Source organism: Panthera leo, chromosome C1 (assembly GCF_018350215.1).
Source record: "Panthera leo isolate Ple1 chromosome C1, P.leo_Ple1_pat1.1, whole genome shotgun sequence".
NCBI lineage: Eukaryota > Metazoa > Chordata > Mammalia > Carnivora > Felidae > Panthera > Panthera leo.
In genome coordinates, this window is record NC_056686.1 from 126,437,154 (window position 1) to 126,456,236 (window position 19,083).

Here is a 19,083-nt window from a genome sequence, read left to right on the forward strand (position 1 = left end):
GAAAATTATAAAACATACCGGGAAAGGTCTGTAAGACAAGAATTGCACTTTTCTCCTTCCAGCTGATGACTATGAAAGGAACTAGTAGTTTCAGAGAAATACTTTTAATTGGTAGAGTAAATTTCTGTAAAAACAACTGGATATTTGGGGGGAAATATTTGAATGCATCTAGTGATTTTCTGTTTGATTTTGTTTTACAGTGAAGCCTGCTTACAATTTTCACAAATCTGTATCCTTTCAATGAAGAATTGGTTTGATAAATATTTTGCTTGAGGATTTACCTTTCTTTTGGTTAATTCACGAAATTTAGAAATTACTCATTTCTATTTAGGAGCTCATGCATTCTTGCTTTGAGGAACTTTATACTACTAAGTGTCCTTTGAGATAATACGTTGTAGCAAATGGGATTATAGGGAGTCTTATTGTCAATATCTGGAAAGCAATATGGAGCAGTTTGGAATGTTAGAAATAATTGTCAAGAGGCAAGATGTAAAATTTACAATAGATGGAATGTAATGGATGTTTCAGATAGGCAGTACAGATAAATCATAAATCAGTTTACTTATCACATGCATGACAAGCATAGTGATACCGTAGTTGAAATTTTTTAGTAAACATGTTAGCTGATTACACGGTGAAATTCACAAAGATTTGCTTTGTTATCAGTAGCATTTCATAAAATTATCCCCTTGTTTTTTCACGAATCATTAGACTTAATTAAATTGTACAGATCCTGTAGTGTGTGTTCCATCCAGTTTCTTTATTGGAGACAGTGGAATTCCCTTGGAAGTAATAGCAGGAAGTGTTTCTGCAGATGAACTTGTTACCAGAATTCACAAAGTCCGGCAGGTGAGAAGGAAGAGAATTTATTTATATAAACATGGGAAAATGATATGTCAGAAATTTGACATTAGAATATTTTTGGAGTTGCTCTGTATATTCAGGAACCTGCTATGCCATTAAACTTGAAAGGTAGAAAATACTGTTTTCCTGGATTGGTTTGAAAATAGCATTATGAAGTTATAGGTACCTATGCCTAATGAGTGACTTCTTACTCTCCCTTCTCTTTACACTATTACTTTGTTGCAAAAGAGAGATTGAACATTAAGGTCCCAAACTGTACTGCTTGACACATTTTAAGGAACTGTCAATTTGGGCAAATGGCTAATATAGCTTGAAACTTTTTTCCTTCAATTCTAATTGGAAGAAAAATCAACAGTGTTTAAAAACCTTTTTATGCTCTTCTCACATTGTAGTTGAATTCCACAGTGTGATCAGTGTGATTATGCCATGTTTAGGATTATACAATCTGGATCCATCTACTTAGAAAATTTAGTACTTTTCCCTCCTATAGAGACAGTTGACTTACTCATATTTTGGTCTAATCTGCCTTGGTAAATTTAGATTCTTATCTGTTCATTAAATTACAATGTGGTTTCTCCCTAGATGCACTCATTAAAAGGTGAAACATCAGTGGCAAATGGCAGCCCGTCAGAAAGTTCAGTCTCTACTCCATCCACATCATTGGAACCTAACAACACTTCTGAAAACTCTCAGTCCAGAAATGTAGAGCCTTGTGAGATACCACCCACTTCTGATACAAAGTCAGATTCTGCAACAGGTAATTTTTAGTGTACCCTTTTGGGTACAGTAGAAGTATTCCTTTACTTCATTTTATTTTTTTTATTTTTTTTATTTATTATTATTTTTTTAACGTTTATTTTATTTTTGAGACAGAGAGAGACAGAGCATGAACGGGGGAGGGTCAGAGAGAGGGAGACACAGAATCTGAAACAGGCTCCAGGCTCTGAGCGGTCAGCACAGAGCCCGACGCGGGGCTTGAACTCACGGACCGCGAGATCATGACCTGAGCCGAAGTCGGCCGCTTAACCGACTGAGCCACCCAGGCGCCCCCCTTCACTTCATTTTAAAGGCCTGGAATTAATATCCTTAAAAATAAAAATACTGTGTTTCTTCCCTGTCACATTCATTTAACTTAAAATTTAAAGATTGTCTTAAATATAGGTGTTGGTCATATAGTGGCATTTTTTTTTTTTTTCTGTCCCTGTGTTCTTAGCAGTTTTACAAATAACTTTCCAGCTAGAGTATTTTGAAAGGTTCAAATGAACTGATGTATTTGGAATTGTTTTTATAACCTATAAGATATGTATACATTTAAAGAATAGTATTTGCATTTTAGAATTAGAATTAAAAGATCATTGTAAAATAGAGCTTGTGGAAATAAGAGATGTGACTACAGTGGGGTTGATAGAGGCAAAAGAGAAATTTTATACTATAGAATGGGGATTGTGTTCAGAGTTGTTTGGTGTAATATAGCTTGTATTAGACAGCGTAGCGTTAGATAAGTCAAGAAGTTAACAGATTAGTATCCTAAGAGATGATCCTACTCTAGCATCCCAAATAGCCTCTATTTGATATTTAATGACAGGAAGCTCATTTCCTTGCAAGGAAGCTTATTGTCAAAGCCCTGGTTTTTAGAAAAATTCTTCTTCATATTGAGATGAAATTTGATGCCCTGTAATTTCTCATTAACTTTAGTGCGACTTATGAAGTTAAACATTAACAGGTTTTGAATATTTGAAGAGCTACCAGGTTCTCTATCAGTAGCCACATTTTGAGGTTTTACATCTATAGATCACGCAAATTCTGGATGCCTACAGAACTAGGGGACACTATTGTGAATGTAGCCTGGTTAGCTCTACAGTAGGATACTTACCTTTACATTTACCTGGATATTTATCATTGCCAAATTCTTCATTCCTTTTTGAATATGTTTTCCTCTGGTTATCATTTTCTTTCAGCCTGAAAAATTTCCCTTAGCATTTCCTGTTTTACAGGTCTTTTGGCAAAATACTTCTCTTCCTCTCTGAAAAATGAAAGTGTCTGCTTTATCTTCATTCTGGAAGGATATTTTTGCTAGATACAAAATTTGGAGTTTACAGTTGTTGTTTTTTTTTTTTTTTTCAGCACTTTAAAGATCTTCTCGTCTCCATAGTTTTCTGATGAGAAGTTTCTGTCAGCATTGTTTCCCCATATATGGAATGTATTGCTTTTCTCTCTGCCTTCAGGCTTTTCTCTTTGATTTTCATCCATTTGACTATAAAATGCCTAGATGTGTTTTTCTTTGTATTTATTCTGCTTGGGTTTTGCTAAGCTTAGATCTCTAAATGTATAACTTTCACTAAATTTGGGGAATTCGGAGCCATTATTTATTCAGATATTTTTCTCTTTTTCTCTTAACTTGCTAGAAATAATTACATGTATGTTAGACTTCTTGATACTATCCCACAGGTTTATTTTTTCTTTATTTTTTCTTTTTTATTCCTCTATTTAGATCGGATAATTTTGTTGATCTCTAAGTTCACTGGCTTCTTTATCATCTCTTTCTGCTCTTGAGCACATCTAGTGAATTTTTATTCTATTCTATATTTATTTTTAAGTAATCTCTACACCCATTGTGGGGCTTAACCATAGAACCCTGATATCAAGAGTCATAAGTGAGCCAGGCAGGTGCCCTAGTAAATTTTTATTTTATATAAAATTAGGTAATATATTTATACTCTTTTCTTTAAGTTAACCATTTTTTAGTAGATTTTTTTTAGAGCAGTTTTAGGTTTACAGGAAAATTAAGAGGAAGGTACAGATTTTGTGTATACCTCCTGCCCCACTGTCTACATCCCCCACCAAAGTGGTACATTTGTTAGAACTAATGAACCCACATTTGACACATCATAATCAGGCAAAGTCCATAGTTTACAATACAGTTTTCTCTTGGTGGTGTGCATTCCATGAGTCTGGGCAAGTGTATAATGACGTGTATCCATAAGTATAGCACAAAGTATTTTTCCTGCACTAAATGTCCTCTGTGTTCCGCCTTTTCATCCACAGTGATATTTTTACTGTCTCCATGGTTTTGCTTTTTCCAGAATGTCATATAGTAGTCTTTTCAGATTGGCTTCCTTTACTTAGTAATATACATTTAATCTTCCTTCATGTCTTTTCATCACTTGATAGCTCATTTCTTTTTAGAGCTGAATAATATTCCATTGTCTAGATATACCACAGTTTATTAATCCATTCACCTACTGAAGGACATTTTGGTTTCGCAAGTTTTAGCAATTATGAATAAAGCTTCTGTAAGCATCTATGTGTAGGTTTCTGTGTGAGCATAATTTTTTTTTTTTTACTTTTTTTGGCTATTTACAGCAAGGTTGTGGTTGCTGGGTTGTGTGGTAAGAGTTATGTTTAGTTTTGTAAGAAGCCACCAAGCCATCTTCCAAAGTGGCTGTATCATTTTGCAGGTAAAATGGTTCTGGAGTTTCATACTCTTCCTTACATCTCCTCCTCTTCCTTTAACTTTTTATTTTGAAACAGTGTGATTCAAAGTTACAGAAATTATACTCAATCCCTCAGTACCCTTTCCAACATTTTATTCAACTTATCTTTTAATTCATTTCATTTTCCTTTACCTCATTGAGTTACAATGGCTGCTTTCAAGTCCTTGTCTGATAATGCCAGTATCTAGTTCATCTCTGGGTTGAGATAACAGACAGGCCTTTGTTGATTGTCTTTTCCCCTGAGAATGAGTCACATTTTCCTGTTAGATTGTGTGTCTAGAAATTTTGGATTGTATCTTGTACATTGTTGTAGACACTCAGGATTCTTATATTCCTGTAAAGAATATTGATGCTTTTGTTTCAGCAGGCACTTAACTTCTCCGACTGTAAACTCTGTCTTACCTGAGGTATGAGTAGCACCTCTAATCTCAGTTCTTTGTAGCTTTTTTTTTTTAACTTCATTATGGAAAGTTTCAGACTTAATACAAAAGTCTCGAGAAAATAGTGTAATGAATTCCATGAACCCACTGCCTGTCTTCACCTATTACCAACTCATGGCCAAAATTGTTTCATCTGTGTCCCCTACTCCTCTTTCCTTTTCATTTATTATTTAGAACAAATCTTAGGCACTATATCATTTCATTTTTAAAATAGGAGTATCTAAAAGATGAGAACTTAAAAAAAAATAACTATAATATCATTATCTCTTATGAAACCTACACAGTTTAACAGCAATCCTTTTTTACCATTAATTATCTAGGGAATATTTACATTATACTAAGTTTTTCAGTTTGTTTGGAGTCCAGTATATTGCTACTGATTGTTGAGTCCTTTTTTTTGTTTGTTTGTTTCATTTCATAAATAGATTCCCACTCTCATTTTTTTCTGTAGTTTCCTACAGTCTGGATTTTGCTGTATTTTTTTAATTTATTTATTTTTGGAGAGAAAGTGTGAGTGGGGGAGGGCCAAAGGAAGAAGGAGAGAGAATCCCAAGCAGGCTCCACACCCAGTTTAATCCCACCACCGCAAGATCATGACTAGAACTGAAATCAGGAGTTGGATGCTCAACCAGCTGAGCCATCTAGGTGCCCCTATTTTTCTAAATTTTTATTTTAATCACCTGGTGCTCTTCACAAATGCATTTCTTAATCCCTATGATCTATTTTATCCATCCCCCCAACCCACCTCCCCTCTGGTAACCATGTTTGTTCTCTTTACTTAAGAGTGTCTTTCTTGGTGCATGTATCTTTTTGATTTAGTGTTTTTGTATTCTTTGAGTAAATACCCAGTAGCACAATTGCTGGATCATAGGATAGTTCTATTTTTAACTTTTTTTTTTTAAGGTTATTTATTTATTTTGAGAGAGAGAGAGAGCACGTGGGGCAGAGAGAGAGAAAGAGAATGCCAAACAACCTCTGTACTGATTGTGCAGAGGACTCGAACTCATGAACCGTGAGATCATGACCTGAGCTGAAACCAAGAGTCGGACACCCAACTGAGCCACCAGGCGCCCCTATTTTAACTTTTTGATTAACTTCCAACTGTTTACCACAGTGGCTGCAGCAGTTTGCATTCCCACCAACAGTGCACAAGGGTTTCCCTTTCTCTGCATCCTTGCCAACACTTGTTTCTTTTTGATTTTGGCCATTCTGACTGATACTTCATTGTAGTTTTGATTTGCATTTTCCTGATGATGCATGATGATGAGCATCTTTTCATGTATCTGTTGGCCATCCTGATAACTTCTTTGGATAAATGTTTGTTTATATGTTTTGCCCACTTTTTAAGTGGATTATTCATTTTTGGGGTGTTGAGTTTTATGAGTGCTTTATATATTTTGGTTACTAGTCCTTTATCAGATATATCAGATATGTCATTTGTAAATCTCTTATCCCATTCTGGAGATTGTTTAGTTTTGTTGATTGTTTATTTGGCTCTGCAGAAGCTTTTTATTTAGATGTAGTCCCAGCAGTTTATTTTTGCTTTTGTTTCCCTTGCCTCAGGACACACATCTAGAAAGATGTTACAGCTGATGTCAGAGAAACTACTTCCTGTGCTCCCTTCCAGGATTTTTATGGTTTCAGGTCTCATATTTGAGTCTTTAATCTGTTTTGAGTTTATTTTTTTGTATGGTATAATAAAGTGGTCCGGTTTCCTTCTTTCGCATGTTAACTGTTCAGTTTTCTGAGTTTTGTTGAAGACACTCTTTTTCCCATTGGATATTCTTCCTACTTTGTTGAAGATTAATTGACCATAAAGTTGTGGATTTATTTCTGGGTTTTCTATTCTGTTTCATTGGTCTGTATGTCTGTTTTTGTGCCAGTACCATACTGTTTTGATTATTACAGCTTTGTAATATTGAAATCCAGAATTGTGATGCCTCCAGCTTTGCTTTTCTTTTTCAAGATTGTTTTGGCTATTTGAGGTCTCTTGTGTTTGCATAAAAATTTTAAGATTGTTTCACAGGATTCTGTGAAAAATGCTGTTGGTATTTTGATAGGGACTGCGTTAAATATGTCAGTTGCTTTGGGTAGTGTAGACATTTTAACAATTTTTGTTCTTCCCACTCCATGAGCATGGAATGCCTTCCCATTTCTTTGTGTCTTTTTCTATTTCTTTCATCAGTGTTTTACAGTTTTCAGAGTACTCATCTTTTACATCTTTGGGTAGCTTTATTCCTAGATGTCTTGTTAGTTTTTGTGTAGTTGTAAAAGGGATTGTGTTCTTAATTTCTCTTTCTGCTGCTCATTATTGGTGCACAGAAATGTAGCACATTTCTGTACAATGATCTTATTTCCTCAGAATTTACTGAATTAATTTATCAGTTCTAGCAGTTTTTTGGTGGAGTGCTTTGGGTTTTATCTATTTAGTATCATATCATCTGCAAATAGTGAAAGTTTTACTTCTTCCTTACTGATTTGGATGCCTTTGATTTCTTTTTGTTGTCTGATTGCTGTGGGTAGGATTTGGAATACAAAAAAAGTGGTGAGAGTGACATCCTCTTGTCCCTGACCTTAGGGGAAAAGCTTTTTCCCCATTAAGGATGATGTTAACTGTGGGTTTTTTTCTATATGGCCTTTATTATGTTGAAGTATGTTCCTTTTAGACCTACTTTGTTGAGGGTTTTTATTATGAATGGATATACTTTGTCACATGCTCTTTCTGTGTCTGTTGAAATGATCATATTGTTCTTGTACTTACTGATGTGGTGTATCACGTTGATTGATTTGCAATATTGAACCACCCTTACAACCCATGAATAACATGGCCTTTATTATGTTGAAGTATGTTTCTTTTAGACCTGCTTTGTTGAGGGTTTTTATTATGAATGGATATACTTTGTCACATGCTCTTTCTGTGTCTATTGAAATGATCATATTGTTCTTGTATTTACTGATGTGGTGTATCATGTTGATTGATTTGCAATATTGAACCACCCTTACAACCCATGAATAAATCTGACCGTGATGATGGTGAATGATTTTTTTTTTTTTTTAATGTAAACTTTATCCCCATGTGGGGCTTGAACTCATTACGCCAAGATCAAGAGTCACATGCTCTACTGACTGAGCCAGCCAGGTGTCCACTGGTGAATGATACGTTTTTTGTTTTTTGTTTTTTAGTGTGTTGTTGAATTCAGTTTGCTAGTATTTTGTTGAGGATATTTGCATCTGTGTTCATCAGAGATAGTTGCCTATAGTTCTCTTTTTTTGTGTGTTGTCTTTATTGCGTTTTGGTATCAGGTAATGCTAGCCTCATAGAATGAATTTGGAAGTTTTCCTTCCTTTTCTAGTTTTTAGAATAGTTTGAGAATAGGTATGAACTCTTCTTTAAACGTTTGGTAGAATTTGCCTGTTAAGTCATCTGGTTCTGGACTTTTGTTTCTTGGGAAAGTTTTGATTACTGATTCAATTTCTTTGCTGGTCATCAGTCTGATCAAATTTTCTGTTTCTTCCTGTTTCTGTTTTAGTGGTTTATATGTTTCTGGAAATTTATCCACTTCTTCTAGGTTGTCCAATTAGTTGGCATATAATTTTTTATAATATTCTCTTATAATTGTTTGTATTTATATGATGTTGGTTGTTATTTCTCTTTTCTCACTTTGTGATTTTGAGTCCTTTCTCTCTCTTTTTTTTTTAATTTTTTAAATGTTTATTCATATTTGAGAGACAAAGACAGAGTGCAAGTGGTGGAGGGGCAGAGAGAGAGGGAATCACAGAATCCAAATCTGTGTCGGCACAGAACCCAATGCAGGGCTCAAACCCACGAACTGTGAGATCATGACCTGAGCCAAAGTCAGACGCTCAGTTTTTTGAGCCACCCAGGTGCGCCTCTCTCTCTCTCTCTTTTCTTTTATGTTTATTTATTTATTTTGAGAAAGAGTGAGAGAGCATGAGCAGGGGAGGGATAGTGACAGAGGGAGAGAGAGAATCCAAAGCAGGCTCCATGCTGTCAGTGTAGAGCCCGATGTGGGGCTCAGTTCCATGAACGCTTACATAAGATCATCATAACCTGAGCCAAAATCAGGAGTCGGATGCTTAACTGACTGAGGCAGTCAGGCACCCCAGAGTTCTTGCTTTTTTTTTGTTAAGTCTGGCTAGAAGTTAATCAGTTGTATTGGTTTTTGTTTTTGTTTTTGTTTTTTCAAAGAACCAGCTCCTGCTTTCATTTATCTGTTCTGTTGGTATTTTCAGTTTCTATTTCATTTATTTTTGTTCTCATATTTATTATTTCCTTCTTCCTGACCTTGGTGGCCCTCAGCTGCCTTGTTTCCCACTTATATTCTATTATATGTGGACCCAAATGTCAGAATTAGAGAGAGAGAATTCCAAGCAGGCTCCAAGCTGTCAGCGGGAGCTTGAACAAATGAACCGTGAGATCATGACCTGAGCCAAAACCAAGAGTCTGATGCTTAACCAAGTGAGCCATCCAGGCCCCTCTTTTTTTTTTTTTTTTAAAGTAAACCCTGCACCCAACGTGGGGCTCAAACTCATGACCCTGAGATCAAGAGTTGCATGCTCTACTGACTGAGCAAGCCAGGTGCCCTAGTAATCACTCATTTCTTTTTTTTTTTTTTTTTTTAATTTTTTTTTTTTTTTTTAACGTTTATTTATTTTTGAGACAGAGAGAGACAGAGCATGAACGGGGAGGGGCAGAGAGAGAAGGAGACACAGAATTGGAAGCAGGCTCCAGGCTCTGAGCCATCAGTCCAGAGTCTGACTCGGGGCTCGAACTCACGGACCGTGAGACCGTGACCTGAGCTGAAGTCGGACGCTTAACCGACTGAGCCACGCAGGCGCCCCGTAATCACTCATTTCTTATCTTCTCCAACTCTTAGGGAAAATTTGTAATGTTTAAGAAGATTATTAACAAATGTAACCCAAATGTTTATGTTTCTTAAAAATCGGCATTAAATGCAATATTTTCTTATTTCTTTTTATTAAATAACTAAGGAGGAGAGAGTTCAGGCCATGCCAGTCCATCTCAGGAGCCTGGTGGATGTTCAAATCAGAGACCTCCAGAGGACCTGACTGTCAGAGTGGAAAGGTTTGCTTTTATTTTTGCAAATAGTATTTTGAAAAGACAGTGGTTTTCAGTTATTTCATTAATTTGAATAAAAGCTAAAATTTCACAAATGAAGTTTCAGAATCCTGGGTTGAAATTTTTTATTACCTGACCAACTTAATTGTATCCATAAAGACTACATTCTAGAAGTAAAGTTGAGTATCTCTTAAGTCATCAGTCAGCTTTAGGTCTGATCAGCCCAAGAATCTTTTTTGCTGATTTTTGGTACATGTATGTTTCCATCTATCACTTCTGCTTTGATCTCTCTCTACCATAGGATAGTAAGTTCCAGATGGAAAGAACTTCACTTGCTTTTATGACTGTATACTGAGTCTGGGTTCTGCATAAGTGCATGTCTATTAAACGTCATGTGTTATTACTTGGTCTAATAATCAGACACAGATTTATGACTTTTTGTGGCTTGTAGTTTTGTATTTTTAATAATAAAGAAATTACCAAATTAGACTCCTGTATACTATGATTCTTAAGTTACATGAATTAATGGTAAATGGATAAAGCAAGAATATTTTTTAATTCTGACCTAACACCATTTAGTGTTATATGGAAGTTAAGAAAATGCCTTAGACTTGACAGTTTCTTGTTCACATAGATTCTACGGGAAAACAAGTTTCAAGATGATTACTAATACTGGGTATTTGGGTTTGCTCATGACTAAGAATCAGCTTCATTTCAGCAAAACCTAGATTCTGATGGTTCTTTCTAGGAGTCCCAGCAGGGCCAAGATCTTGAGCTAAAAAGGATAGATCTGGTCATAGTGGTGAGAAGTGGTAGAAGGCTCAAAGAACAGCTGCAGGGAACCAAAGTTCCCAGTGGCTCATCCTCTCTGTTTCTTTCTGTTTTGCTAACACCAAATCTACCTCTATGCATCTGTCCTTGCATCACGTTGGGGTGATGTGACAGTAAAAGATGAGAAAAGATTTTGGAGATTTGAGGGGAATGAGAAGAAACACAGCAGGTAGCCCTTAATTGTAGGGTAGGCTTAGGTGCTATTTAATTGCAGTAGATAAGGGGAGTTTCTGTTGTTTCTTAATAGCTTCCATTCTTATGTAAGAGAGTGTCTGCCCATGTCTGCCTGCATGGTTCTGCAAAAAGGATATAATACACCATCTTTAATTAAAAAATAGTTACCATATGTATTTACACTGGTGTATGTGTGTTATATATAGTATAATGAGTCAGTAAAGATAGTTTAAGACACACAACAAAATGTTTATATTAATATCTTTGAAAGGGGAATTAGGGATTTTTTTTTCTTCTGAGGTTGCCAAACTGTCTTCATTGAGCATTTTTACTCTTGAAATTAAAATATCAGGACAGAATGGGTTTACAAGTTGAGATCCTTAAACTGAAAACAAAAAAAACAAACAAAAAAAAACAACTTCACTCTTGGAGATACATACATTTATGTGTTTTTAAACCGTATGCTTTTAGGACCGTTATATGAAATGTATGTGGGCTAGGGCCTTTTAAAAAAGGATACTAAGGGTGCCTGGGTGGCTCAAGTCGGTTAAGCATCTGACTTCATCTCAGGTCATGATCTCACAGTCTTTGAGTTTGAGCCCTGCATTGGGCTTCTGTGCTGACGACTCAGAGCCTGGAGCCTGCTTCAGATTGTGTCTCCCCCTATCTCTCTGTCCCTCCCCAGCTCATGCTCTGTCTCTGTCTCTCAAAAATGAAAAAAACATTAAAAAAAAAAAAATCTTTTTTAAAAGGATACTAAATGTTGAAATTGGATGAAATGTTGGCATACTTACCATTGAAACAGTGTTCATTGGGAAGTGACTGTTCTTGGTTTAAACACCTTTTGGAAAATCTGGGTCATATAATTAAAATCATATATACACTTCAAATTATTGCTGAGATTAATTTATCAGGTCAGTTAACCAATAAAGCCTAGGCCCTAATACTGACTGATTCATGCCCTGGGGTCCTATATTCTATTCATCTGAGTTATATCCAGTTAGGAATTTTGTTTGTTTTATGGAATCTAATTTGTTAATCAACAACAACTAAAAACAATAGCATATAATACTCCTATCCCAAATGACCTCTTAGCTCATCATTTATATCCTTCAAATTGCCTTCATCTTTACCATGCCTTATCATAGACTGTAGTGCTCTTATGCCTTTGACTCACCCATGCTCTGCAGGTTATTGAACTCTAAAACCCTAATGTGCTGCTAGTTTCCCTGTCTTATAGAACTGATCTGTGGTGCCTTTTCATAGCCCAGAAAAATTGTACACATCAAATACCTGTGGTGTAATCTGATTTTTATAGAATTTTGTAATACCAAACTCTATGAAGCAAAATATATGTATTCTTCCTCTAACTTTGATATTTAAAAAAAATTTTGGGGGGGGCACCTGAGTGGCTCTGTCAATTGAGCTTCTGACTTCGGCTCAGGTCATGGTCTCGCGGTCTGTGAGTTCGAGCCCCGCGTCGGGCTCTGTGCTGACAGCTTAGAGCCTGGACCCTGCTTCAGATTCTGTGTCTCCCTCTCTCTCTGCCCCTCCCCCACTCATGCTCTGTCTCTCTCTGTCTCAAAAATAAAATAAACATTAAAAAAATTAAATTTAAAAAAAAATTAAAAAAATAAAAAAAAATTTTTTTAATGTTTGTTTATTTTTGAGAGGAGGGGAGGGGCAGAGAGAGAGAGGGTTCAGAGAATCTGAACCAGCTCCAGGCTCTGAGCTGTCAGCACAGAGCCCGATGCAGGGCTCAAACTTAAAAACTGTGAGATCGTGACCTGAGCCGAAGTCAGACACTTAGCTGACTGAGCCACCCAGGTGCCCCTAACTTTGATATTTTAAAATCTAAGTCCTACAAATTAAAAACTCAGCTTTAAAATTTGGCAGGATAGATTAGTAAATGTAGGATTCTTATTTTCCTCTCAAGCTATATATATCTGTTTTCTGAGACCAAGTTTCTGGAAAGCTAAGTACTTCCCACTAGATCTTGGGTTTTTTTCTTATCTGACTTCAGGGAAAAGTAGTTTTGTTAGGGGGCAAGGTGATTAAACCAAATTGATGTCAACTCAGAAACTCTCATCCTGTTGCATACATATTGAGAAAAAAAATCCATCTAACCCATCTTAAGGAAGTAAACTTGATTTTTTAAAAAACAGATCGAGAGGTGCCTGGGTGGCTCAGTCGGTTAAGCGTTTTGGCTCAGGTCATGATCTTATCATGGCTTGTGAGTTCAAGCCCTGGGTTGGGCTCTGTGCTGACAGCTAGGAACCTGGAGTCTGCTTCGGATTCTGTTTCTCCCTCTCTCTCTGCCCCTCTCCCGCTCACACTCTACCTCTCTCACCTTCAAAAATAAACATTAAAAAAAATTTTTAAAAAACAACACAGATTGAGGGGCACCTGGATGGCTCAGTTGGTTGAGCATCCAACTTTGGCTCAAGTCATAATCTCACAGTTTGAGTTTGAGCCCTGCATCAGGCTCACTGCTGTCAGCACAGAGCCTGCTTTGGATCCTTTGTCTCCCTGACTCTGCTCCTCCCCAACTTGTGCCCTCTCTCTCAAAAATAAATAAACCTTAAAAAAAAAAAAGGTTGGGGGCACCTCGGTGGCTCAGTTGGTTAAGCGTCTGACTCTTGGTTTCAGCTCAGGTCATGAACTCGTGGTTTGTGAGTTTGAGCCCCACCTCGGGCTCTGTGCTGACAGTGTGGAGCCTGCTTGGAATTCTCTCTCTCCCTCTCTCTCTCTCTCTGCCTCTCCCTTACTCGCTCTCTCTCAAAATACACAAATAAACTTTAAAAAAACAACAACAGGTTGATGATTTGGAATTGGCAGGTACCAATTTTTCTTCTTAATATTAAAATAGATATAGTGTTTTCAAAGCTAAAAGATGTGAAATTTGCATCTTTCTTTTAAACTAGTATCTGTGCCCAATGTGGGGCTTGAACTCATGACGGTGAGATCAACAGTCACATAGTCTACTGACTGATCTAGCCAGATGCCCCTGAAATTTGAATCTTTTAGTGACTCATGTGAAAAAATAAGCCTTTTAGTTAAATTTTGATTATTTTTTTAAATGTCATTATGTTTAAAAATTGACATAATTCTTTGGGAAAGATAATATGTAGTACCATCACTTCCAACCTTTTTTTTTTTCTTTTTTGGTAAAGATTTCAAGCCTCAAAAAGTTAAAAGTATGATGACTTTTTTTTTTTTGCTGATTCATTTGAAAGTTGCAGGCACCATTTCATTTTACCCTAAATACTTGAGTATGTATCTCTATCTGTTAAGAATAAAAATATTGACTGGGGTTTTACAGGCTCTCAGTAGGGGCTCCAGCCTAGGAGGGGGCCTGAGGGTCTGTACCCACTGACTTATGCCCTTCCCCATCCCTCAGGCCAACAAACATCCTTTAGCAGTAGATTCCTAGATGCAGGAGTGATGAAACAGTCAATTTGTCATTAAGATGCAATGGACTTTTCAACTAGATTAGAACAAAATAATATCTGTTTTTCTCTGAAGAGAATTGTGCAAATTATATGCAATTAAAGACATTTTCAGATGTTAGTATACTGTTGTCACACCCAAATTGTGAATTTATACAGTAAGATTATCTGATAAGCAATCACATTCATATTTGCCCATTATTTTAATAATGTCCTTTATAACTTTTTTTCCCTGATACAGGATCCAATCAAGGGTCATTCATTGAATTTAGTTTAGTCTCTTCTAATTCAAAGTATTTCCTTTGTTTTGCTTGTATTTGTTTTTATTTTTCACAACTTGGACATTCTTTAAAAGAGTCTAGGCTGTTTCTAGAATATCCTTTGATCCAGTACTTGTTTCATCATTCTAAGTTAGAGAACATTACCTAGGTAATGATTTGTCTTTCTCATTACATCAGGAGGCACCTGATACCAGATGTATGTATTTTTGGTGATACTAAATTTAACTGTTAAGATGGTGTCTCTCGGATTTTCAGTTAGAAAGATATCCTTTTCACTAATTAAAAAGCATTTATAGGGTGTTTCTTTGAAACAGTGAATACATGCTGTTCCTCAGAAACTTTCAACCAGTGATTTTGACATCTTTTGATTTTTGCTTGTATCAGTTATTTCACTGGTAGTTGGAAATGGTGATTTTTCTAATTTCATACCTTCTAATTTCTTTCTTACCTTACATATTTCTTAGCTAGCATTCTTCTTTAGAGAAGTGCTTTGATCCACCTCCTCTTGCTTTTTATCCCCCCTTTTTTTTTTTTCAGGAAACTTACTAGTTAGTTACCAAATAGTGTACTACATGCACTAGGGGCCTAATAACCCTTTCTCGATGACAACTTCCCTCCCCCAAATAAACACTGTCCTGAATCTAACACTATAGATGAGTTTTGCCCGTTTGTAAACTTCATTATGGAATCACCTCATTTGCTCAGACTCTTCTGAGCTGCTACATGTGGCAATAATTGGTACATTCTCATTGCCATTCTGTTGATGGATTTTTTAAAACTGTTTTCATTTTGGGGGCTTTTATGAATTGGACTGCTATATGAACATTCTTTTACATGTGTCAGTGGATGTATCTTTTGGGTGTATTTGCAGGAGTGGGGAAAGGGTCATAGATACATGCCAAATAGTTCTCCAAAGTGGTTATACATAACCAGTTTATAACTTCCCTTAGCGGTAAAATGTTTTATGGATCTTTTTCTTTTTTTTTTCCCCCATTTTTTTTTACAGTTCATTTCTCTTATGATTCTTTTTGGTGCACACACTGCCCTAGATTTGGCTAGTGACATCCTCTGCCTGCTTGGTTTTCTGTCCTTTAATGTATGTCCCTATCATTCTTTTTGAAGCACTCCCTTGATTTCTGGCACAGGTTGTTCAACTGACCTTTAACAAATGCTTATATCTTTGTAACTAAAATCCCTCTGAGAAAGTACCATTAATTTGTTAAAATTGAGGTAATTTACATACCACAAAATTTAAAGTGTATAATTCAGTGGGTTATAATGTATTCACCAGGTTGTGCAACCATTACTATTACCTGCTTTCATAATTGTTAGTTTTTACTTATGAACTTATAGTTGGGAATCAATTTTGGTATTACTAGTTTTTATAAATGCTAGCCTTTGGTTTTTTGCTTTTACTTTTAATAATTTTGTGCTATATTGCTGTTTACTTCTATGTAAGGGGGGAAAAAGCATTTGTAAGTCATTGATTTATGTACTTATTTGAAGACATGTATGTGTATTTTCAAATCTGTATCAGATACCTTGCAGGGAAGGGGTACTAATGGTTAAGAAGTAGAAGGCGGAATAGGCTTCTGATAGGCTGGCTCCCACTGACTGTTCATAGATGTCTCTTGGGGCCAGAGGCCAGGGAGATGACTTGTTGCTTTGCCTTCAGGATCTTTTTTGTTTGTCACTACATTTCCCCAGTTTTAGTTAAATGGATTTCCCAAATGTATATCATATTAATATGATGGCTCTCCATTAATGTATTTTTTAAAAACGTTTTACATACAGACTCACTAAAAAACTTGAAGAAAGGAGAGAAGAAAAAAGGAAAGAGGAGGAACAGGTAAAGTTCATGTACCTAGCATCATTTTACTCTCCTATTAGGTGAGGGAATGTTTGACTTCCTGCTCGATTTGGCAGACTTAGGACGGCTTTCTGGTTAAAGTTTAGTGTTGAAGCACAGTGAAGGAAATTACCTGGCGTCTGTAGTAGGATAATAGTGTATACTTTTTTGTGCTTTTGTTGTAAATTGCTAGGAATAAGTTGGACAATCTTCTTTCCCTCTACAGTGAGTCTTTTACACTAAGAATAGATGGACTTGAACTAAAATTGTTTGATGTTGTTGCAGACCAAATTCTTAGTTCCCTTTTATGGAAAAGAAATTTGTAGATCTTTTGCTGAATTTTTCCTCTGGTATTGCTACATTCTGGTGCACCATTGTTTTCCCATCATGTGCACCTAAACTGCATCATCTCTTCGAGGGTCTAATATCAGTTCTTTATGCCAAACAAAGGGCAACCTTAGTGTCCTTACATGGTAACATATTTACTTTACAAACCAGAGACCTGTAATTCTGTTTGTTTTCAAATTACATTACAAACTACATTTTATAACCTTAACAAAACTGCTGGCTAAGATTTACAAATTGGCAGACATTTGACCATTAACCCATGTTGTTAGCAAATTCTTCTAGACCCTTACATTTTATGAAGTTATTTTATTCCTTTAGCTATGCCCTACTACAACCAGCTCTCCCTGTATATAAAATAATACCTAAGGCAGATTATTAAATTATCTTTTTGGTTCATAAAGCTTAACTTCCTTTTTAATGCAGAGAGAAATTAAGAAGGAAATTGAGAGGAGAAAAACTGGAAAAGAAATGTTGGATTATAAAAGAAAGCAAGAGGAAGAATTAACAAAAAGAATGTTAGAGGAAAGAAACAGAGAAAAGGCAGAAGATAGGGCAGCTCGAGAGCGTATAAAACAGCAAATTGCCTTGGTGAGTAGTAAGTTTATTTTTAATGCTTGACTCTAGTACATTTGTGAAATTGTTGTTCTGTGCACAGTGGTTTTGATTTACTACCAGACTGTGCACACAAAAAGAATAGATTTTAGTGACTCCCAAGAATTCCAATTTCAGCTTCCTTTTAGTAGAAACTGTATATTGGATTAAAATACAGTTAGGATTAAAATTGGGATTGGATAAATAAGATGTGATATATGTATACAGTGGAATATTATTCAGCTATAAGATTAACGAAATCTTGCTATTGGCAACAACTTAGATGGAGCTGGAGAGTAACAGTGCTAAGCAAAATAAGTCAGAAAGACATGCACCATATTATTTCACTTGTGGAATTTAAAAAACAAAACATGCAAAGGAAAAAAAAAAATCAAGAAGCAGACTCTTAATTATAGAGACAAACAGTTACAGGGGTGGTGGGTGGGGGATAGATGAAACAGGTGATGGGGATTCAGGAGTGCACCTGTTGGATGAGCACTGGAGTTGTTGAACCACTATATTGTACACTGGAAAGTAATATAACTGTGTTAACTATACTGAAATTAAAATAACAACCGAATAAAAAGAGATTAAAAATTGAGGTGATTTTTTTCAAAGTAATTTTTCTCCGTGTTATGTTATAAATTTTATCCATTGTCAAAGGTAGTTTTCAAAGATTCCTTAGGGATGTGAGGGCGATCTGGCTGCAACATCTGTCACCCTGTAGATTGCCAGGGTTGATTCGGCTGATCTGGCTGGCTAGGTGGGTGTTCCCTTCCTCACCGTTCCATGTGCATCCCTCCTGAAGCTGTGCCCTTGGTTGAAGACAATGGACCTTCCCTGATAGAGGAGGACTGTTCTTAGATCAGGGGTAGCTGTGCTCCCCTGCTGGAACCTCCAGACAGGCTCTCAAGATCCATTTGTAGGAGAAGCAGTCCAAGTAGGTAGTAGGTAGTGGTGCTGCCTGTGGCAGTCTGCCTTTAAAAAAAACCAATTCCCTGGAAAAGAAACTTAGAACTGGTTACCTAGCAGTCTCCTATAGTCACAGCCATTCCATTTTTGGGACATTCAGAAGATTTAGACACATCAAGTAGGAGGTTAGGATGGTTTTGCTATAACTGTTTTTTTTTTTTTTTAGCGTTTATTTATTTTTGAGACAGAGTGAGAATTATGGGGGGTGGGCAGAGAGGGAGACACAGAATCTGAAGCAGGCTTCAGGCTCCGTGCTATCAGCACAGAGCCCAATGTGGGGCTCGAACCCACAAACCATGAGATCATGACCTGAGCCAAAGTCGGATGTTTAACTGACTGAGCCACCCAGGTACCCCACAACTGCTTTTAAAATTAAGCAGTTGTAATACATATGAAAGCCAATTCTACCTTAATATTGTTGTTCATTTGTTTACTCAGCAAATATTTATTGATAATGTACTGTGTGCCTGGCCTTTTTCCAGGCTCTGGCAATAGAGTAGTGAACAGAAGCACGTTTGTTTAATAAACAACTCTGGTCCCTGACAGTTAATAAAACTAAAAAATACCAGATCCAGAGTGATAAAAGTCTGCAGTTGACTTTAAGGAATCTCACACATATTTGTATTTGTTCATTGTGTTTAGAAACATGTGAATAGGGCTCTGGGTGGCTCAGTTAAATGTCCGACTCT

The 19,083-nt window shown here is 36.3% G+C and overlaps 1 protein-coding gene across 1 annotated transcript in view; it reads left to right on the plus strand.

Annotated features, from left to right (window-relative positions):
* The window catches only part of UBXN4 (UBX domain protein 4), a 44,291-nt gene that overhangs the window by 12,255 nt on the left and 12,953 nt on the right, over positions 1-19,083 (plus strand). Inside the window, exons 3-8 of the mRNA XM_042948586.1 lie at positions 201-229; positions 731-849; positions 1,447-1,621; positions 9,812-9,905; positions 16,429-16,483; positions 17,255-17,419. Coding sequence (XP_042804520.1) covers positions 201-229; positions 731-849; positions 1,447-1,621; positions 9,812-9,905; positions 16,429-16,483; positions 17,255-17,419 — 637 coding nt within the window. The remainder of the gene's footprint in view (positions 1-200; positions 230-730; positions 850-1,446; positions 1,622-9,811; positions 9,906-16,428; positions 16,484-17,254; positions 17,420-19,083) is intronic.